Genomic DNA, 22489 nt, shown 5'->3' on the forward strand with positions numbered 1-22489 from the left:
TTTCCCCTGGCTTTCACTCTTTGAGTGTTTGCTTGCAAGATCAGCACTTTGTTCGATTTGTTTGTTTTGTTCAAAATGTTGATTTAAATAAAGGCGTATTGGAACATTGAATATATATACACCTATTAATCCACAAGTGAACTACTGCTGACCGTATCTGTTGAATCATCTCCAAGATCCAACGATGTACTAGAGGTAGTAGTTTCATCATTTTCCTTAGCAATTTCGAGTAAGAATCTTTGAAATGTATCTCTATATAACATATTTCTCACAACAACTTGCAACTTGTCAAACAGATCCACTTGACCATAACCATTCTTGATCTTACTCACTAATGTGAATGTTTCATCTTGAGATAAATTCAATTCATACTTGCTGTCCTTGGTTAAGAATTGCTCAATAATTTCTTGTTGCTTCTTGGAGCGCTGTTGAGTTCGTTTCATCTTTTTGTAGGTTTCAATTTCTTCCAAGAATTTAAAGTTTTCATACGACTTTTCATTCATGCAAAACACTCTCAACCTGTTTCTCATTTCTCTATTCTTCCAATAATAGTCAAATTCAAAGGATTGTTGCTGTTCTGAAAATTGTTGTTGTTGTGAAAGGAGAGTTTTCTTCAATTCGTGTTGTTCAGACATGTTTCGTGCCATCATAACGTAGGCATCGATAATATCTCCGTCTTGAACGACAATTTTCACCTTACTGCATGTCACATTCACTGGAACGGTCGATCTAAAACGAGATCGTATGACACCTTCCCAAACTTGAACACCACTTTCTTGAGAAAGTTCTTCCAATTTTTTGAGAAGTGTTTCCAAAGTCATGCCTTCGAAATACTCATGAATGATCTTGTTTTGAACATTTTTCTCAGAGTTTTCATCTCTAATTTTTCCAATAACCTTGCTTTCAAACGAAGAGTTGTAGTTGATTATTTTGCCTGTTGCACATTCTACAGTAATGATAAAATCCGTGATACCATTCATGACATTTCTGTACTTTTGTTCTTCAATAGAGGTACGATCGAGTAATGATTGAGCTAGAGCATGCTCTTTTTGCAGTTGTATAAATGATTTCTCCAACACAGAAAGCATGTAATTCACTCTCATTCCCAGTTTTCCAATTTCATCTTTTCCAAATTTAGGTAATTTAACACCCTTAGTGACTGCATTACTATCATTTTGCCATTCGCCTGTTATTTGTATAACCCCATTAGTGAGCTTAATCATTCTTCTCAAAACAACAAGCTCCACAAATACAATTACTGAGACTGAAAGCAAAATTAGCATTGCAGTCATTACACCCCAAGTGATTAAGAATGAATTAATTCCATTCAAATAAATATTTCGAGAAATGTCTGCTCTCAGCATGATTGTGTTCTCTCGATTGACATCTTGTAAAATTTGAAGAGATGACATTCGTTCTCCATAAATACTCTCTTCTTCCAAAACACCAGCAATTGATGCCGAGCCACTAGTGTCACAATATCGGTCTGATGTTAATACACTCGACGACGAGTCAAAGGTGCCAATATAGAAAAAGTTTTGTAACAACCATGTTGTGTTCAAAGCATTAATAGATAAACCACTGTATGAAGAAATAGAAGATGTGTCACTACTATATCCTGTCATTGCGTGAGCAACTTGCATCCCAATGGTTGAATTCAAATCATAAAATGAAATACACACTTGTGTTTTGGCAGTTAAATCTTGAATGAAACTACTCGATTGATACATTCCAAAGATCATAATTCCATAGGATTGTGTGTCTGTGTCCATAGTCAATACAGGCATTGCAACCATCATGATGAATTCATTGGGATGATTCACACTTGTTGAGGAAGGTCTCATGAACGCTGCTCTTCTCGTTGTTGAAACATTCATGTCCTTCACAAAATAATGATCTGAATTCAATACTTCCAATTCTATTGGAATATCCTCTTCCAATGTGGAATTATAACATGCATAGGATCTGAGCTTGGTTCCGTTCAAAAAGTAGAGTGAAACAAAACTAAGCTTGACACTTGCCATATACGAGCAATAAAAGTTATTGGAAAAGTATTGATCCACATTTCCAACATTGGGCATGAATAATTTAGCTGTTTCCTCCCACGGAGCATATTCCAATAATTTAGCATGTAAATAATAGAAATTCTCATGAATTCCTCTCAATACTCTCAAACTCGATTGCAACAAGGTGGTGTGTTCAATTCTCGAATACGAAATATGAAACGCAACAATGAGAATGGCAAAGCAAATCAACACAGTGAGTAAGAACATGAATAAGAGTATGGTGAGTGTTTTCACTCGAATGGAATTCAAGGAATGATTCTTTTCATTCTTGGAGAAGGGAAGAGAACTTTCATTAGCATTATTGGTCGGAATGTTCATGTTCTTGTTTCCAGCTCCTTCCAGATGATCATCCTGTCCTGAGGAGGATGTATTTCTCCCTAGAAGGAATTTAAAGGAAGGAACATTCCTTCGAGACTTTCGTGGTTCTTCAGTTATCGTTCCTTGTTCCAATCCATCATCGATGATGGAAGAGTGATGTAATTGTTGATGATGAACCATTGAACCAATGGATGGAGAGACTTCTCGAGCCAAGTCTTGTTCATGAGTCGTCATTATCATCGTGGTGTTGTTGTTGTTGTTGTTGTTGGTCATCATTCCTACACTCGTATGACCTCTAGTACTACTCGTGGTTATTGCACTAATGTCATCATCGAGTTCATATTCGGAAGCCCAACTGGCTTTCAAATGTTGTTCACTGTTTGTTGCTGCTGAAGGTAAATGAGAAGACATGGTTCATGGTGGTGGTGTTGTCGAGTGTTTTTTTGTTGGTGTCAATTGTCCAAACATGAAATGAGAGGTTCAATAACAATGTGATGCGTTGGGCCTGAATCTTGGATTCTCTTTAGCGTGGATGAACCTAAAGAAGATCCTTTAGAGCTCTATTAAGACCACTTTAAGACTAGATGTATTATTGGAGAGTACTGTCAAGAAATCACAAACATCAAGACACTTTTCAACAATGGCTCTGTTCATTTTCAGCTGTGTAACGATTAATTAACTTTTACTTTTGCACAAAGCACGAAAAAGGGCATTGGTCGTTTTGGATGAAAAAATGCCTTTCGATTCGTCTTCAGCGAGTGGGGATGGTTCCTCTGCCATTAAAAAAGGCTTGATTGCAATCGGATTAACAGCAACAACATTATTATCGTATGCTGCATATAAATATTGGCACGCTGGTGAAGATGAAAATACAAAACAAAAATCAGCTTCAAAATCAACAATTCCGAATTATTCTCTGAGTACTGGAGATGAGAAAAGATTTGAATCGTGGAAGACTTTTGAAAACAAGAAACTCGGAATTTTATTTAAATATCCTCCGACCTATGAAGCTTCTTTGATTAACAGCAGCCATTTGAGTCAGATTCAGCTAGTTGATACGGAGAGTATGTTATTCAGTCATTAGTGTTTTTTAAATTGTGATGATCTTCATCTTGCCCTATTTTGATAGATCCTCATTCATCGGTAGTGATTTTGATTAGTGTTGAAGAAAATATGATGAATTTCGATGCACTCGAATATTCTGAACAAAATTTGGAACTCCTAACACAACAAGCGATGGGTAAAGTTAATATTTTGCAAAAACAGGGATTTTACACCAATGGCAATAAGGGAGTTGAAATATTATTTGATATTATTGGAGAAAACAGCACGATCAAAGCTTACATTGCAAGTATATCTCAAGAATCTAAATGCTATATGGTACAACATTTGGTGTCTTCATCCTCTGGAATTGTAGAAAATTTTAACGTCAATTTAATTAGAGATATAATAAGAAATTTGCAAATTTCAAAACCAACCTATTTTGGAAAAGCTACGATATGCAAAATGAATGGAATGGAGGTTACATTTCCATCACTGTTCTACTCTATTAGACCTAACAAAGAAACTTTATTGACTATTGCAAGATATCACAAGGAAGAGGTTGTGAAAGAAATATCGATATTTAACATGGGTGATAATTTCTCTAAAGACACTTATTTAAAAAACATCAAGAATATGCGCTCTTTAAAAGAAATTCCCGGCTCTATTAGCATTTGCGGATCCATGGGAGATGTTATGACATACTCAGACAACAATGAAAAGCATATTGATGTAATTGTGAAATTAGAAAATGTATACTATTTGATTGCATCTCATTGCAAGGAAGAAATTTTTGAAGATTTTAAAGCAGAAGCTTTATTGGCAGCAAAAAGCCTAAAGTTCACAGAAGCAAGACTTAAAGATGAGCTTCTGTACGAAAATTCAGAATACAGATTCAAGATTGTCGTACCTCCCAATCAAATCATCCATCAATTCTCTCATCAGGAACCTGTTGTATCTTTTCTTTCGTCAGATACTACGAATGAGGAATTAGATTACTCCAAATTGACCCTTGAAGCTATGGTGTCAGTTGAACCTGCTCCAGAAAATGTTACTAACATTGAACAGGTCAAGCAGACATCAAGAAAATTACTGTTAGAAAACCCAAAGTTCACAATTCTCAATGAAGATATTTCCAAAATCAATGGTCATGATTGCTATACAAGTATTTATACTCTCTCGAACGAAGGCAGCTTGGGGTTAACATTTATGGTTACTTCAATTTTGCATGAACAAAAAGTGTATTCAATCTCAACCTACACTCTTGCTCAAGCATACGACCAAGAGGTTGCCAAACTCTTCCAGAGAATTCACAACAGCTTTCAGTTATTTTAACACAAGAGAATAATAATTTTGAAAGAATGTGTGCAAGGGAAGAGCTTTCAAAGAAGGATAAAATTTTGTTATTGCTTATTTGCTTCCATCTCCATTTGTTTACGCTTTAAATGAACCAATTTCTCTCTAACTTGATTGTCTTGATCTCTATGACGTTCAAAATCAATATCCTGATCGAGCTTCTCCTTGTCTTTTCCTGACAAATCTTGGTGTTTTCGTTTTTCAAGATCTTGCTCCACCAATTGCGAGGCGTTCTTAATTTCATTGAAAATGGTGTCTAATTTTTGGCTCAATGGATTTTCATAACCAAGATAAACATCTCTTGCCTCCTCGAACTTTCTCTTTGCTTTTTCGTTCATATTTAATTTGATGTATGTCTTACCAAGCTCTAGACATAAATCTCCAACATCAGGGTGATATTGAGTGGGAAAAGATGCATCATATGCCTTATAGGAAGCAAGGAAATGCTTTTCAGCCTCCTCATAGTTTCCTTGATGGAAGAAGAATTTGCCCTAACGAATTTGTGAAATGATGGCTTATCGAACATAATACTTATCCAAAATAATACTTACAATATTCATGAGAGCTGTTGCAACAACGTGGTTATTTCCATCTTGAATCGATTTGGCAATGATATATGCCTTTTGATAGTAAGCAAGAGCTTCTTCTGGTAAATTCTTTTCTTCAGAGATCTTACCCAAGCTGTTCAAAATAAATGCAATGTCAAAAGTAGTGTTGGTGTCTTGTGAACCAGCTGATTTCATCGTGTTGTGAATATCTAAAGACGTCTTGAAAAAGTTTTCAGCATTAAAAAAGTCTTTTCGATTCAAGTATATTGTTCCAAGAGTGAGGTAACACTTTCCAGTTTCTACAAGCTTTCGAATTTGTTCAGCATGTGATAAATCCACATTTGCATCGGTCTCAGAAAAGATTTCTAAAGCTTTCCGTGTGAAGTCTTCACAGTGCTTTAAATCTCCTCGTGAAGCGTGCAAAACGCCCAAAGAATAGTATAAACTTCCAATCTTGGGATGTTTTTCACCTAACACTTTTTGAATGAACTCAATAGCGTATTGGTAAAGCTCTTCAGCCTTATCTGGCATTTCCAAATACATCGCACAGTGAGCCATATTCAAATAAACATTTCCAATAATTTCAAATGCGTCTTCAGAAATTGTAACAGAAGATGAGTCATTCTCAAGTTTTACAAAATAATCTTGGAATTGGACAAGCTTATTAAAGGTGAAATAAGCATCCTCATACTCTTTCATGCGGTAGTAAACAGTTCCAAGATTATCTAGAGCTTTCAACAAGTTAATGGGTACGAATTCCAATTCATGAATATTGCTCTTTGGTAACTTGGACTTGTATTCAGCATATTCTTTGGACTCTTTCTTTTGTACATCTTTCAGCTCCATAAAAGGCTTTGAGAGGTTCTTTGCCTGTTCATATTCATTTCTAATTTCTCTTTCGTCCTTCTTATAAATTGGGTTAATTGTTTGTTCAAACAACTTGATTGCCTTTTGGAATGTTTTTTTAGCATCTGCCAAATTACTTTGCTTGAGAGCGATTTCACCCAAGTAATTCCATTCTGATGAAAGATCAAAGCTATATTCGGTAATTTCTTGCTTGGATAATGATTTTTGTGCTTCCAAGAACGCTTTAGTCTTAATTTCAATGCATTTAGATTGATGTTGGTATGCCAATTTCAGTTTATCAACAGCAACATTAATCATGCTTAGCTTGTGATAGGCTTCTCCTGTTTTAACACTATTCTCTCCAAATATTTTAGTTGCCAGAGGAATATATTGTGCTAAAGCACGTTCGGCCTTTTCATACATGAATATTTTGCAATAGAGATCGCTCAACTCATCATAAATATCGCACAAAGCTTGCTCCGAAATGTTATTTTGATTATAATTTAGTTCTGTTTCAATTTGGTAAATTCTATCTTCGATCTGCAAAACGTTTTTAGGAGCATACTTCTCAGCCTCTTTAGCGATGGCAGTGATAGGATCGATTTGAAGCTTGTTGCCATAGGTAGAGAAATGTTTGATGGCACCGGAGTGATGGAAAGTCGACTGTTGGATTAATTTGAATTGTTGTGTGATATTAGATGAAGCTGCCAGCAAGAATCCTTTTCGAAATACTTGATGATGGCTCGTTTTGAAAAGTAGCGATGAAGCAAAACATGATGAGAGTAAAGAACGGGAGGTGTTGGCAAAACTCATTTTTTTCAACAAAATTCCAACAATAATATTAATTTACTCGTATTTGTTCAACATATCTTTAAGAACATCAAAGTCCTTTTTCTCTTTTTGCTCCTCTTCTTTTTTCATCTTCTTTTTTGGAAGATACACTTCCTTGATCCATTGTCTTGTTTTTGTTGGAGCAAAAGCATTTGGGTCTGGAATGTATTTTCTAATCCAAGGATGATTAAATAATTGTTTTGCAGATGGTCTGTCAATGGTTTGTTTTGCCATACATTTCTGTACAAAATCAATGAACTCGTCAGAAAAATCTCCTGATTTGATGATTACTACATTGGAATCTGTGACATATTGCAGTAAATTCCATAAACTGGACTCTGAACCTTTTTCAAAGGGTAGAGAGCCACAAGCGCATTCAGCAATTGAAACACCAACACTCCAAATATCACTATCAAAACTATGAGAGTCACCTCGAAGTCGTTCTGGTGACATGTAGTAATATGTTCCTTGGAAGGTTTTGAACTTTTTGGACTCAGATTGTTGAGACATTCCGAAATCAGTCAATTTTACGATTCCTAATGAATGTCAGTAATTTATCAAGGATAATCTTTCATAAAAGCTTACCTTTTTTGTTGAGTAAAATATTTGCTGGTTTGATATCTCTGTTGTTTTGCAAAATTTTACATTGTTACGTCTCGTTTCAACTTTTCAGTTTAAACATACCTATGGATAATGCCCTTTCCTTCCAGGTAGTCTAGAGCTTTCAAAATTTGGAAAGTCATTTCTGCCAATACAGGTTCTGGGATAGTACCAACAGTGGTATAAACGTCCTCCAAAGAGCCACAATCCATGTATTCAATTAAAAGTCGGATTGTGCCTTCTCTATGAAAAGCTTCATAAAATTTTACAACATTTTCACAACAAACACTTTCATAAAGAGCCTTGACTTCTGAGATAATCTGCTTAGGTTTAACACCTTCTTCATAGAGATCGATAATTTTCATTGCAAACCTTTTGGAACGGTCACTCTTTAAGACAGCTCTAATAACTTTAGCAGATGCACCAGCGCCTAGTGCTGTTTTAGAAATATGTAAATCTTCGTAATTGATTTTTGGTGATTTTCGTTTCCCAGTAATGGAGTCAAAAAAGGATGGAGAAGAGGCATCTGTAGTATTGTCAGCTGAAATAGGAGTGGATCCACTCGAAGCGTTTTGTCTGTTCGTTTCGTCTGATGTTGTAGATGTTATACTGGTGGTTGTTGAAGGTACAGTTGGAGATTCCTCGTTTGATCCTTTTAGACCATACTTTCCGATTTCAATGGCTCCTGCTTTCCAAGTGCCACTTTGAGAACTGTAATCATGCAAAACAGTGATAAGACATCTCCTGCATCTCAAATACTTACACTGAAAATTCATGATCTAATCCTACTCCAGGCACTTTGTTTTTGCTTGGTAAATTGAGAGTTAAATGTAAATTCTTTTTGCCTTGCTTTTTGTTAGACTCTGTTTTGGGTCTATTTAGTGGAGTAAATTGAAGTGGAGTGATACCGCTTGGTAAAGCACCTGCTGAAAGAGGAAGCTTTTCAGAAGGAGATGAAGCAGAAGAAATGGTTGATGCAGAACTGGGACTCTTTGTTTGTGTTTTTGATACAAGAACGGGAGGGGTAGACAACAGTTTAATCTTGAGAGGGCTACCACCGGCAGAGGATAAAGAGGAAATAGTTGGAGGTGCGAAAATGGTGCTCGGATCAGAAGTGGTTGTTGGCAAGTTCGGCTTTCCCTCTCCCCCGTTGTTGTTATTAGCATACTGATCCAACAAGAATGATGGAATTTCATCAATTAAATTTTCTGATGATGAAGAATCAGAATCGGTAATCACATCATTACTTAAAGGTGCTTTTATCGAGAGTCCTAACTTGTTTGTATTCCGCTTTGTTTTAATGATGTTTTGTTGTTGTGTATTGTTTTTTGATGATCTGATTAAATTAGCTGGTTGTTGTTGTATGGAATTACTCTCGGGTACGCTTGAGGATGTCGATGCTGATGAAGTGTTATGACTCTGTGGTTCGGCAGCCTGATTCTCATTCTGAGGAGGTGGCACGTGTGCAGACGTGTCGAAAGACATTTTTTGGATTCTGGGTCACCGAAAGCCTCTTGCCAAGCAAAGACTCGAGAGAACTGTTTCTCTTTTTCCTTGTTCTAACGGAATTCTTTATTGCCCAACCTTTTTGGAACAATTAGATGAACCATACGAACATTGTCGAGAGTGGTAAAGTCGATCACTTCTGTGGCATGGGGTTCTGTGGATTGTAAAGTTGGTGTTTGAACAAACGTGGAAGGACCTTCTTTTACGGGCGATTGTGTATGAAGAGAAGTATTTTCATGGAGTGAAAGAAACTTTTTGTACTCTCGATCAATCAAACACCACAAGTAAAGATCAGCCCATGATATCTTTCCACCTACCAAACAAGCATCTCTTTCTGGTATTAAGATGGATTCAAAATAATGTAACAACTTTCGAGTCACATCAACGTTAGAATGTTGTAAGCACTCACTAATCATCTCGACATATTCATCGGACAAGCAAGCATCTAAATCATTGTCCATCGGATACAAATGTGCTTTTCTAGCTAAATATCTTCCAATGGTTCCTGCATGCAAGAACTTCATATTATGAGGAAGTTGAACGTAGGGATGCTCCTGAGAATGAAATACCGAGGTTGGAAAAGCCCTCAAATCGGAATATGGATTTAATTGAAGAGTATGTTCTGGAGGAAGGTTGTGTTGCAAGGAAGTTTGCGACGATGAAGTACTGAAATGAATTGGTATATTTGCCACTGTTCCAAGCATTTCAAACACTTGCTTCTCAATATTAGGGAAGAGTGAAATTTAGCGTCTGAACATACCTTGAAAGCCAAATGTTCTTCGGAAATGATTAAGCCTTTCATTGTGTTTAGCGATAGGATGAATAGATGTCTTGTTTTTTAGATGATTATTAAAAGTTATTCTCACTCCTAAAAGGAAGTTTTCTAAAATTCAAATGATTTCTATCAATTCATTCCATAAACCGTTATTTACTAGGACATCTATAGTATTTCCAAAAAACGACATTAAAACCAATCTCACACTGCAAAAAATGTTTCAAGAACATTCTCCAACCAATTTTCCACCACTGTCGTCCAACCCTCCACCACCGTCGGATGATCACTCATCTGACGGACAGAGGTATCAATATGATCTGGACCACAATAATCTAAATCAGAACGATGAGAAAATTCCATCTTCGGAAAGCGCCGTTATGATTGAAATCCAAGAAGAACATCCAATGATTGAAGAAAATAATACTCATCATCCGCTAAATTCGTCGCAAGATGTGTTGGAACTCAATCACGCTCCAAATAGACCCTTTGTTGAAGAACACATACACTATGCTCCAGAAAATGTACAAGTGTTTTCGTTGAATGAAGCGGTCATTGATGAACAAAAACAAGATGATTCCGCAATGGAAGGAAAAACACAACTGGATGAAATGTTAGAATTTCAAAAAGAAGCCGAGAAAGAGCTGACCACAAGTGAAAAGATCAAGAAATATTTCAAAGAAGGTAGGTCAGTAACAGTATCCGACCATTACGAGGAGCAATTATGTTGCTTTAGAATTTGATTTTAAATCAAGGAAATTAGTATATTTCTATATCAGCCATTTCCTTGCCTCTTGGGTGAGTACTTGTTTTAGAACCCCTTTTTAAATCAAATTTGTAATGTGAAAACAGGGAGATCGGTAAGTGTTATTAAGCATTTGAAAAAGATTACTTTCCAAATTTCAGAATGTGGTAAGTGTCACATAACCGGTTCAGCAGTTTTTGTAACTAGTAATTATTACAAAGGGCATTCGCATTACCTGTAATATTTGGAGACATGTTCACTGGTACTTTACTTCCAATGGCTTTATTTGGATTTATTCATCGTTTGACTTGTGTTATCTTTGGACCAAACATGGGGTACATTGTGGACACTAAACCTCGATTTAAAGGCAAGTGATTTAACTACTCCACACGTTTTCATCAATATTAACTTTAATGACAGTCATGACATCAGCACTAATCATTCAAAACTCATGTGTCGCAATCACAACAGTCATGATATTTTTATTAGCAGTTTATGGATTAACAGACGAGCAGAAGAAAGAGACGCCCAATCAAAACGACGATGAAAACAAAGCACTCTTTGTATGGCCATTTAAGACAACACTCTCAATAATTTTATTTATTTCGTGTACCTTGATTGGTGCTGTTTCTGAACTTGCAGCAATGGTCACGAGTGTTGCAAGAACTAAGGATTGGTGTGTCGTGATTGCTCGTTCTGAAACTCTTTCTCTTGAAAAAATTAACTCCATGATGAGACGATTGGATATGGTTTCTCTCATTGTGTCTCCAGTGTTTTTTGGTTTAATTGTAACTTTTGCTGGATACAAAGTTGGAGCAATCATTGTTTGTGCATGGAATGTCATTTCCTTGCTTCCAGAATATTTCTGTATTTACAAAGTGTACAATGAAACAACAGATCTTCACATTTCCAAATATGAACAAGAACAAAAATTCAAAGCAGAGAGAGAACGAGAGCTTGAATCTGCTCAAAATACAGAAGAAATGGAACAGATTGACTTGGAGCAGAAGAAAGAAGAGCCACCCACTGTGAATTTAAAACATCAAAATATTTTCAAGGTAAGTTGCCACTGGTATTCATAATGAAGTTCAAATATATGTATGACACGCCAATGGAATGAACAGGTTCTCTATAAAGGATGGAAGTTATACATTCAACAAAAAGTCCTTCTTTCAAGCTTGGCATTTGTATTACTTTTCATTACTGTGCTCACTCATGGCGGCTTGCTTTTATCATATTTGAAGAGTCACAATATCCACTCTGCTGTGTTGGGTGTATTCCAAGCATTGAGTGCCATCTCAGGGTTAAGTTCCACGTTTTTAGGCCCATTCCTCATAAGAAGATACAAAGTATTCAAAGGAGGCTTGATATCCATTTACTTGCAATTTTGGTGTCTTGTCGTTGGAGTAGCGTTCTTCATTGGATTCCATTTCTTTACTGAGAAACTTTCGTTTGCTGTATATTTGTTCCTTATTTGTGTGGTGTTTAGTAGACTTGGGTTATATTCTTTTGATTTAGCAGAAATTCAAATTATGCAACAATTAGTGGATCAAGCAGATTCAGGAATTATCAACGCGACTGAAGGCTCGCTTACTAAGGTGGCAGACTTGGTGGTCTTCATAGCTGCATTACTCTTCTCAACTCCATCGAACTTTGTCATTCTGGTTATTGGTTCTTTGTGTTGTGTTGGATCAGCATGCCTTCTCTATTCTCTTTGGTATTTGAGGCACAAAAAACATTTCCCACAATGGCTACAAGAAATTGAGGATGAAGAAAGGATGAGATCCCAAAAGTAAGACGTAACATATAAACTATTCAATCTTTTTATCGTTACAATTCATGTAATTGAATTTCAATAATTTAATATAAATTGAATAGGCTGTTAAAAACCAACAGCTCGTACAATATTAATAACCACCTTGCTCACCAAATACCTTGATAATTTCAGAATTCATTGGATTTGGATTGCCTATAATTTCAGGATGTTGTGTCTTTATCCAGTTCCACAAGTAATCAGCCATGAGTGATTGTCCAGGTTGGCTCAAGTGAAAACCATCAAAAGGTTCAATTAAATCTTTTGGTTGTCCTCCTTTTTTCACCCATTCATCCAAAACTCCTTTCAGTGGAAATTCATGGTAATACATCTTGAATTGTTTGAATGAGTACTTTTGAATAATCTTGTCGTAGACTGTTGAAAGCAATACTGCTTGAGCACTTGTTATATTTCGAACAGTTGCATTTGTATTCATCCATCCCCAACATGGATTGCTATCTAAACAATTCAAAAAATCATACATGTCTGGATATGGAACTCCTAATGGGTGCATTTGATTTTTCAAAAATTCAAATAAATAACCTCCTTGTGCAAGACCTACAAATACAACGCTAGAACCAGCTGGAAGAATGTTTTCCAAATAATTCAAGCTAACAAGAACGTTTCTTTCAAATTCTTCAGGTGTGGTAAAATCAAAATTGTGAGCTGGATGACAAACATCATTACCAACTAAAGAATAGAATGCAAGCACTGGTTGATCATTGAATTGGTCTCGAGTCCATGTCTTGATGATATCCTCCATGGCTCCAGTACGAGCTCCATTGACAGCTATGGTTGCATAATCTCTGTGAACACATCTATTGTGATTTCTCAAATGTTTGTAGATGGATGATGAAGGCCCTGGAGTCAAATTAGAGTATGAAGAGTTTAAAAATCCTGTTGCCCAAGCCAACATTGGCCAATCGAGTTCTATCATTGTTGTGTGGGATAACATTCAATAGTGAAGTAACAATTTGTTGTTGTTGTTGTTGTTTGTGAAACGATATATATCGATTGTGTCAATAATACGTACCATTGGTCAACATTTCCCAAAGTTGCGAGTAAGTTTGAGCATTCATATATTCAGGTTGAACTAATTCTGGAGGAATTCTGAAATGAGCTGAAAGAGAATCTCCAAAAACAACAACACCCATGGTCTTGGAAATGGTGTCATTACAAAATAATTGCTCGTAACTTCTTCCCTTCTCATCGTAACCATAAATTCCGTTACAATTATGGTCATACATTGGTGAAAGAGATGTCTTCTTTCTTCCTGGATAAACAGTTGCATCATTATCATTACAATCAGCTCCTCTCCATGCGCTACCTCTTAAATTGAACTCTGTGGAATGAAGATCACCGTCCACATCACTTACTGGCAAATGATTATTGAGAGAGTTATAGAATGGAGCAATGATCAGATCTAACAACTTTCTCCACCAATTCTCTCTGAATACCTTTCTTGGAGGAGAGGCAGCACCCTGAGCTGTTGCTCCTCGTTTAAACAAGGTACACTGCTCAAAGTCTTTGCATGGTCCCAATTCCCGACAAATTACATCGGGTGTTTGGCGTTCTTCCAACATTTTGATCAATACTTCTGCTTCAAGGGTAACAAACATTTTGCAGAAGGATGAAAGCTTATCGGGTAAGAAGCTACAAATTTCCATCAATGCTTTATCGATGGGTTGTTGTTTGTAATTGATGTAGCTCTCAACAGCTCTGAACACAATAACACATCCCGCACACTCTCCTCCACCACCGATCGCTTGTACTTGGGAGTGAGAGGAGGCTTGAAAGAGGGTCATCACGAAAAGGAAGCCCAACAAACACAGAGCTACCACCATCCATGACGACGATGATGATTTTCGCACGAACATTTTTTAAACACGACGACGGCGTGAAGAATCACCAAGTGAAACACTGCCAAAATAGTTTTGGTTTTTTGTGCCGTTCGGTGTTGCGGAAGGAGTTGATTACAACCAAAACGCTTTGGACGTTTGATGTTTGTAAACTGGAGGTCCGGCGCTCGAGTGGTTGGGCGTAACCTTAATCCAGCTTTATTTCACATCAGGTTTGACATTCCAAATGTAAGGAGAACCCTACAAGGGGAATATTCGATGCCGAGGCTAAAGCTTGCTTAATCCAGAATATAAAAATCAATGACTTTGATGTTGTACTTCATTGAATGGCATGGACACAAGCTTTGAGAGTTTGATACAAATTTCGTTAAAATCTGGTCTCTCTCTGTCGTTGCCATTCCAACATTGTTTCATGAGATTTAAATATTCTCGAGTCATGTCACATAATACTTCAACAGAGCATGACTCGGATTTGTTCACATGTTTCGAATTATTGCCGCCATAATTGGGAAGAATGAATTCAGAAATCCATTCCTTCATTTCATCATCGTCGTCAAAAGGTATGATGGGACGTTCTCCATTCATTACTCGGAACAGAATATTCACAGCTGAACTGGTAGATTTGTCAGCATGTCTTTGCCTATATTTGTGAAGCTTTTCACAATGAGCATTTAAATAAGGATTTTCCTCAAAGAATAATTCCCACATGATAATTGCAAAACTATAAATATCAACTTTGTGATTGTAAGTGGACTTTCCTTCAACCATTTCCTTTAGTGTATGAAGTTTTCACAACAAAGGATCCATTGATTATTATAAAAATCACATCAAGTGTGAAAATTCGTCATATTCAAAAATCCCAAACTTACGTTGGCCATATAAAAAAGAGTTCCAATATTTGTCGTGGCAGAACTTGTATCACTCTCCGTCTTACTTAATCCAAAGTCACAAATTTTGGCAACATGTTGATCCAATAAAATATTTCCAGGTTTTAAATCTCGATGAATAATTCCACGAGGCTTCAATGAATGTAAATAATTCATTCCTTTTGCAACTCCAAGTAATATATCAATTTTTTGATGCAATGTAATTCTTTCCATTCCTAACTTGACATTGTAAATCAACTTGTCAAGACTTCCGTTTTCTAAATATTCTACAACCATATACTTTTTAGATCCAGCAATTATTACACCAAAGAATTGAACAATATTTGGATGTCGAATACTTCCCAAAAGTGATGCTTCCCTCTCAAACTCATCATCTTCATGATTATCGTCAGTGTTCACATTGTTTTCTTCGTCATATTTAAGAGTTTTTAAGGCAACCTTAGTTCCATTCCAATTGGCAAGATAAACTGTTCCATTCGCTCCTTCAGCTATTCTTTTAATAATCTCAATTTCATCAACTGAAATCATCCACGAATAGACTTTCTTCTTGTTTTGAGTTTTCTTTTTTGATTTTGTTGAAGCGACAGACTGTTCATCACAAGTGTTCACTTTGGCAAGTAGAGGAGTATTTTCTTTCGTTCGTTCATTGTTCATCCTCTTGGAGATGGTTTGAGAATCAATGTTTGTTTCTATGTCTTCTCCATCTTCGTCATCTTCGTTGGTTAAGAGAATACTCTTTTCCATCAATTTTGACTCCATTCTCTTTTCTGCATTTTCTTTCCGTTCCAATCTTTTCAATTTTCTAACAGTATTTCTCACCAATCGAAATATCAAACAGAGACATGACAAAACAACAGAGGAGATCACAATTGTAGCCAAGGAAGCCATACCAATAAGAAATGCATAGGATGCAAGGACCTCCGTGTTAGCAACATCTATACATGTGAAAAATTCCTCAATGGAATTCTGACTCCACGTGAGCACTGTTCCATCAGGGCACGGAAGTACATGAATATTCATAGAAATTTCATAGGGTTGAATGTTCTTGTCATACACACCCACACGGTTAATGAAAATGCTTGCTAGAACATCTCCAAAGTTAGGTTGTTTGAGAAATACTGAGAGAGATCGTATTAATAGTGTAGAATTGTCGGAACTGTCCATAAAATATAGACTAGCTTGTTTGGAATATTGTGGTTTCAAAGCACATGTAATGTGTTTCTCCAAAAACTTTACACGTTCTGAATACTGACCTGTCCATAGTAAGAGTTGTACTTGTGGAATGACTTGTCCAGGATAGATGTAAAGTTGAGGTGTTTCATGGTGCCCAAATTTAGAAATGTTTTGAGGAGAGTAGTGAACCCAAACTTCATAATCAATGTTATCCAATATCATTGCTGTATTGCTGCCATATGAAGACGCCTTATTTCCAATCTCTGTGAAATTACTCTTCCTAACAATTTCTGAACGTTCCGTATACAAACATCCACCAGCATAGGAAGCAGTATTATTTTCACATAGAACATTATCAATATTTAGCTTGTAAGAGTCGTAAATATAAAAGGCACCTCCGTTTGAGTAAGCATGATTATTCACGAGTGACACGTTTTGTATGTTTAAATTTTCGGTCACGACAAAAAGTCCTCCTCCATTGGTTGCTGAATTGTTGGCAAACAGTGAATTTTGAATGTCCACGATGTAAGACTCAAGATAGAGACCTCCTCCATTGCATGATTGGCCGAGCTTGGCTTTACAATAACTATCTTTGAAAATCGATGCAAGAATGAGTACGTGTGTTTCTCCAATGAGTCCCATCATTTTTGCACTCACACAAGGACTTCTATTGTTCTTAAAGACCGTATCAATTATATGCACTGTAATTACATTATCAAATAGCAATGATGGAACATGATTGTATTCGAAATGAGTCGAATGTAGTGTCACTAATGAACTTCCCATAATATTAATTAAAAATTGGTCGTAAGGAAGAGTGCTGTACAAATTCACAAATGCACAATTTTCGAAGGAGAGGTTGGTAATTGCATTCAGTAACATGTAAAATTGTACATCTCTAGCTGTAACTCTTCGTAGTTGTGAATTCGAAGAAAACATTAACTCAATACGGATTTTCTTTCCATAACAGCCCACATCTTCAAATAAAATAGATGAAAATTCAAAGAGTGAAATTGCAGAATCTCGTAATTGAGAAGCTCTGATCACGAAAAAAAGATTATCTTGAGCAACTCCAGAGTTTTTAGGTGTGTGAAAGCTGAATCTTTCCAACTTGGATGTTGTGATCGACACATTTGCGTGGATCGCAGCTGACAATTCACTATCGTTCACACTCGAGTCCTCTAAAGAAAAAAATCTTCCTTTTTCCAAAGCAAATTTTGAATATGTGACTCGACAGGACACAATCCTCAATTCCCTCTCCTCTTTTGGATTGGTTGGATTGGAATTGTAGGATTCATCCAACAAATCAATATTTGACATGTTCACATTTGAAAATATTACCTTTTCCATATGAGTAGGTACATGCAATCGAAAAACAATGGAATCCAATTGAATCGTGTGAAAATATAGTTTTCTAATCGGTACTCTTCTAAATAGAGGTTCATTTTCACAATTCAACACAATGACCTCAGAAGCATTGTACGATGTGATTTGTAATTCATGAATTTGAGTCAATTTTGCTGACACTTCATCTTGAACTTTGCATTGATCTAGTCCATAGTTCAAACTACCATTTTGTGTTCTCAATAGCACAAATTGTGCAGAAATTTCACTCGTGGAAGTTGTCAAATTCAAAAGAACTTGAATGGCTTCGGAAATGGACCTACATGGTTGTGTCATGCTAGTGCAATTGTTATTGTGATTTTTCATTGCTGGTCTACTACTAGTAGAGCGTGATTGTGAGGTTGTTGGTGGCTGAATGAAGAGTGTGATGTAATTGTTCATGTATGATGAGTGCTCGAAGAAAGTGGGAGAAGTAGCGACTACCACCGAATCCCGAACAGATGCCATCAACATGTTTGCAAATACTAGGCCTTGACCCGACACGAGCAAACAGCAAACAAGTGAGATGACCCATCCATTCGCTGTAAACATTTTTTAGAACCTTCTTAGGGTGAAATTGGAGACTTGGTGAGATAATCATGATGGTAGAATGGAACATGGTCTATGAGAAATGTCGTCCAAATTAATTTTTTGCTTTCCATCTTGTGGTGCATCCAGTGGGTTTTTTTGAGTTTTTTGAGTTCTGGTCGAGACATCATTGTTGGTCGAGATCATGCCATCAGAACAAGAAGACAATGATCATCAAACCGGGATTGATCTATTTTTATTAACAAAAAAAATATGCCTTCTGTAAAGATTGCTTGGAACAAATCAACCTATGACAACGTGGAGATTGGAGACTTGAAGACGGGATTGGATTTCAAGAAGAAATGCCAAGAATTAACTGGTGTTCCTCCTGAAAAACAAAAGGTCATGGGATTGGGAGCCGGTCTTTTGAAAGATGATGCTGATTTGTCTAGTTTGAAAGTCAAACAAGGTCAACTTGTTAGAGTGATGGGATCAACGGAACCAGTACCAGAAGCACCAAAAGAAAAGATTGTTTTTATAGAAGATGCTGTTAAAGAAGGTGGAGAAGTTGGCGAAATGGTAAGTTTTTTAATTAAGCCATTGTCGTGATGATTGATCATCATTGTATTTTTGTGTCCGATCTTATACAACGATTGATATACAATATTCAAAATATTAATTTACATTCAATGAAATAATTATTCAACAATCAACCGGAAAATCAATAGACGTATTATCCAGCTGGTTTGGAAAATTTAGGAAACACTTGCTACATGAATTCTGTAGTTGAAACTTTGAGATATGTTCCTGAATTGAGACAGTCACTCGACACCTTTGATCAAACCACTGTGAGTGATTTGTACGAAAAGGATAAGTCTCTTACTACAGAGTTGAAAAACCTTTTTAACAATTTGGACGCCAAGCATGAATCTTTTGCTCCAATTACCTTCTTGACTGCTTTAAGATCTGCCTACCCTCAATTTGCAGAGAAGGACCGTAATGAACTTGGCGAATTCTATGCTCAACAAGATTCCGATGAATTTCTCACAAACTTGTTAGGTTCTCTTGAGAATACTCTCAGACAAAATGACCAGAATATTATCAAGGAATTATTTGAAGGTGAATTTGAAGTCAAGTAAGTATATTTTGATGACATATCATAACCAACTGCCTTTTAGACTTCAATGCACTGAGTGTGAAGAACCACCAGTTGTGACCAAGGAGAGTTGGAAGAAATTGTCATGTTTCATTTCTCAACAAATTAATAATTTACCTTTTGGATTACAAAAGAGCTTGGAAGGAACTGTTGAAAAGGAATCTCCAACTCTTGGAAGAGTGGCTGTATATTCTAAAATTCAGAGAATTAGCAAATTGCCAAATTATTTAGTGATCAACTTTGTTCGATTTTACTGGAAGCAAAAACAACAACTGAAAGCAAAAGTTCTCAGAGAAGTACAATTTCCATCAATTCTTGACGTTTTCGATTTGTGCAGTGAAGAATACAAGAACAAGTTGAAGCCCGCCAGAGAAAAGATGAGAGAACTTAGAGAAGAGGAAATGAAAAAGAAGAAAGAAGAATCCCTTTCTGGCACCTCACAAGCAAACAAGAAACAAAAAACTGAAAACCAAAAAGATTTAACACCACTCTATCAAGTCGATGAAAGTGGATGGTATGAATTATGTGCTGTTGTCACTCACAAAGGAAGAGCAGCCAATGAGGGTCACTATGTTGGTTGGGTGAAGGCTGATTCAGGCCAATGGCTTGAGTTTGACGATGATGATGTTACAGCAGTCACAGAAGAGGATATTAAGAAGTTAAGTGGAGGTGGTGATTGGCATTGTTCCTATATTTGTCTCTACAGAAAGTGTAGGACTGCTCCATAAATTTATGTATTTTTGTAGTATTTTTCGTCGTCTGCAAAAAATTCTGTAAATTGATTGCAGTGACTGGATCTAAATAAAATTAACGATCTGCATTGCAAAGAATTCGAACAATCAAAAAAAAAAGATGAGCACAGAAGCCAACAACACCGTCACAGCCACCAATAACGCCTCTCTTGAAGAGCCTTCACCTCCCACGTCCACTAACAATGCCCAAAAGGACCTGGCCGAGTCTCAAAGTGACACCAAAGACACATCCGAACAAAACAAGGACAACCAGGACCAGCACATTCTTATTCATGTGGAAGATCAGGTAAGTACTAGCCATGCTTCAAACATGCTAACAAATTTGAATCAAAGCACGAACGTAAACTCACCTTCAAAATTAAACGATCAGCTCGGTTAAAGAAAATTATGGAGTTATATCGCCAAAAGTATGGACTTTCTAGCAGTGCTCGTTTTCTGTATGATGGAGAAAGAATTGGCGAAAACGACACAGCTATTAGTTTGAATATTCAAAATAATGATATGATTAATGTCACAGTCGAACAAACTGGAGGTTATCTTGATTTTATGGACATTGACATGAACTAACACTTGTAAATAGTTGCTTTGATGAATAAATGACCATATTGGTGTGCAACAAGAAAATCTCATGTTTTTGAAATTGGCCTTGTTCATGAATGCTACAATCATTATTGAGCAAAGTTCTGTTTGCCAAACATAACAATTACAGCCATCTATTTGGATTCACATTGCTGTGCAACATCTCCCGACTTCTGTTGTTGCTTAATGGTAACACAAGCTCTTGCGAAATGTACACAAGTTCTCTCCATCCATGACGGTACCGCTTTGTAAGGTGTCCACCCATCTAGCCAAGCAACATGACCTCCTCGTTCAGTGGTTGCCAAAATAATATTTGAATTCTCTTTGAGGTCGTCATACGGAATTGCATATTTTGAGGAAATTGGATCGTCCAAAGCATTCAGAAAGAGAATTGGAATTTGAATACCTGATATGTCGTGCTTACAACTGAATCGTTGATAGAGATTGGACAAATTATCAATGCCCAATATTTCTCGACTCACAACATCGTCAAATTCTAAAGTTGAACTCACTCTTTTCACTTGATCCATTTTCACCGATGTACTTTCAAAAACATGTTCATGAGCCAACACCAATTCCTTTCTCTTCTTTGTAAAGACCTTATCATAAATTAATCGATTCACAAATTCATCTTGTAATCTTCTTGACGATGTTTCTAAATTGAAAGGATTGGATACGGAAATGGCAAAATCAATGGGTGAATCTTTTCCAACCTCTCCCAAATATTTGGTCATGATATTTGAGCCAAGACTAAATCCACAAGCAATCATTGCAATAGCCTTTGGGAATTTGTTCTTAATATGGAGAAGGACGACATCCATATCTTCACTTGTCAATCCAAACACTGGTGTTTTGAGTTGTGTTTGAGCACCTCGATAATTCACGACCACAGCTCTCATTCCACCATCCCGCACTACATACGACACAAAATGTTTAATTTCAATTTCTTTACTTCCTCCGCACACTCCAGCAAAGACCACCATGATGGGCGACTCTTCAGTAATTTCATTCTCTTCAGATTCTTCAATTTCTAAACGATTATCATGAACCCAATCCAATATAATATGTCCTCCACATTTGAAAGTAAATTCTTCGGAATCATACGAGTACCAATTAATATCGGGTCGTAGAGTTACATTGAAAATTGTTTGAAGATGAGTATTGATGAGATAGGGAGTTGGAGAAAAGGTAGCACGTTCCGATGTACTAAATGTACGATCTACCAACTCATGGATGATGGTATTCTCAGCAGAAGCATTATAGTAGAGCTTGACTCTCTCACAAACAAATTGGCGATAATAAATAAAGAGAATGAGGAAGAGGGCAATAAAGCCTAGAGCTAGATAGGCAAGTATCATATCGTGTTTAATGTACAAAAAACTGGAGAAATTAGATATCAATAGATTGATAACGAGGAGTAACGACACTACTATCAAGTATATACTTCAGAACAAGATGACGAGCTCTCTAGTTTCGGGAACAATTCACGAACTGTAGCTACAGTGATTTTCCGAATGATGAATTCTCAATGATGATGAAGATAATGGTCGAGCGAGAGGAGATGTCAATGTTGCTGTTTTCGTTGTGGAGACGAAGAGAGCGCACAACAAGGAGAATTTTTTCACCTTTGGATTCTTTGTACGCACAAGAACCTGTTGAGAACGAATGAACGAGGATGAACGGTTAAAGAAATTGGATATTATTCAAAGATAATTGTAAAATTTTTCAAA

General features: G+C 36.6%; 11 protein-coding genes across 11 annotated transcripts; 4 read left to right on the top strand and 7 right to left on the bottom strand.

The window, feature by feature from the left end:
- Positions 1–125: 125 nt before the first annotated feature.
- C9374_005789 (uncharacterized protein) lies at positions 126–2795 on the bottom strand (the record flags this gene model as incomplete). Its single annotated transcript, XM_044695577.1, has 1 exon — positions 126–2795. The coding sequence occupies one exon, from the start codon at positions 2793–2795 to the stop codon at positions 126–128; it is 2670 nt and encodes an 889-aa protein (XP_044547676.1).
- A 322-nt stretch (positions 2796–3117) lies between these two features.
- Positions 3118–4760, top strand: C9374_005790 (uncharacterized protein; the record flags this gene model as incomplete). Its single annotated transcript, XM_044695579.1, has 2 exons — positions 3118–3448; positions 3514–4760. 2 exons carry the CDS (start codon positions 3118–3120, stop codon positions 4758–4760), a joined length of 1578 nt encoding a protein of 525 aa, XP_044547677.1.
- Positions 4761–4828: 68 nt separating this feature from the next.
- On the bottom strand, positions 4829–6988 carry C9374_005791 (uncharacterized protein; the record flags this gene model as incomplete). Its single annotated transcript, XM_044695580.1, has 2 exons — positions 4829–5272; positions 5333–6988. 2 exons carry the CDS (start codon positions 6986–6988, stop codon positions 4829–4831), a joined length of 2100 nt encoding a protein of 699 aa, XP_044547678.1.
- Positions 6989–7021: 33 nt separating this feature from the next.
- On the bottom strand, positions 7022–9091 carry C9374_005792 (uncharacterized protein; the record flags this gene model as incomplete). The annotated part of the gene is made up of 4 exons (XM_044695581.1): positions 7022–7542; positions 7592–7629; positions 7691–8317; positions 8370–9091. 4 exons carry the CDS (start codon positions 9089–9091, stop codon positions 7022–7024), a joined length of 1908 nt encoding a protein of 635 aa, XP_044547679.1.
- Positions 9092–9165: 74 nt separating this feature from the next.
- C9374_005793 (uncharacterized protein) lies at positions 9166–9816 on the bottom strand (the record flags this gene model as incomplete). The annotated part of the gene is made up of 1 exon (XM_044695582.1): positions 9166–9816. The coding sequence occupies one exon, from the start codon at positions 9814–9816 to the stop codon at positions 9166–9168; it is 651 nt and encodes a 216-aa protein (XP_044547680.1).
- Positions 9817–10102: 286 nt separating this feature from the next.
- C9374_005794 (uncharacterized protein) lies at positions 10103–12425 on the top strand (the record flags this gene model as incomplete). Its single annotated transcript, XM_044695583.1, has 7 exons — positions 10103–10568; positions 10621–10682; positions 10737–10744; positions 10791–10796; positions 10851–10996; positions 11050–11687; positions 11754–12425. The coding sequence occupies 7 exons, from the start codon at positions 10103–10105 to the stop codon at positions 12423–12425; spliced, it is 1998 nt and encodes a 665-aa protein (XP_044547681.1).
- A 111-nt stretch (positions 12426–12536) lies between these two features.
- C9374_005795 (uncharacterized protein) lies at positions 12537–14319 on the bottom strand (the record flags this gene model as incomplete). Its single annotated transcript, XM_044695584.1, has 2 exons — positions 12537–13372; positions 13476–14319. 2 exons carry the CDS (start codon positions 14317–14319, stop codon positions 12537–12539), a joined length of 1680 nt encoding a protein of 559 aa, XP_044547682.1.
- Positions 14320–14598: 279 nt separating this feature from the next.
- C9374_005796 (uncharacterized protein) lies at positions 14599–18296 on the bottom strand (the record flags this gene model as incomplete). Its single annotated transcript, XM_044695585.1, has 2 exons — positions 14599–15072; positions 15171–18296. The coding sequence occupies 2 exons, from the start codon at positions 18294–18296 to the stop codon at positions 14599–14601; spliced, it is 3600 nt and encodes a 1199-aa protein (XP_044547683.1).
- Positions 18297–18545: 249 nt separating this feature from the next.
- C9374_005797 (uncharacterized protein) lies at positions 18546–20156 on the top strand (the record flags this gene model as incomplete). Its single annotated transcript, XM_044695586.1, has 3 exons — positions 18546–18851; positions 19001–19407; positions 19451–20156. The coding sequence occupies 3 exons, from the start codon at positions 18546–18548 to the stop codon at positions 20154–20156; spliced, it is 1419 nt and encodes a 472-aa protein (XP_044547684.1).
- A 124-nt stretch (positions 20157–20280) lies between these two features.
- C9374_005798 (uncharacterized protein) lies at positions 20281–20747 on the top strand (the record flags this gene model as incomplete). The annotated part of the gene is made up of 2 exons (XM_044695587.1): positions 20281–20466; positions 20514–20747. 2 exons carry the CDS (start codon positions 20281–20283, stop codon positions 20745–20747), a joined length of 420 nt encoding a protein of 139 aa, XP_044547685.1.
- A 146-nt stretch (positions 20748–20893) lies between these two features.
- C9374_005799 (uncharacterized protein) lies at positions 20894–22117 on the bottom strand (the record flags this gene model as incomplete). The annotated part of the gene is made up of 1 exon (XM_044695588.1): positions 20894–22117. One exon carries the CDS (start codon positions 22115–22117, stop codon positions 20894–20896), a length of 1224 nt encoding a protein of 407 aa, XP_044547686.1.
- Between the last annotated feature and the right edge of the window lie 372 nt (positions 22118–22489).

Source organism: Naegleria lovaniensis, assembly GCF_003324165.1.
Source record: "Naegleria lovaniensis strain ATCC 30569 chromosome Unknown tig025, whole genome shotgun sequence".
Taxonomy (NCBI): domain Eukaryota; phylum Heterolobosea; class Eutetramitea; order Acrasida; family Naegleriidae; genus Naegleria; species Naegleria lovaniensis.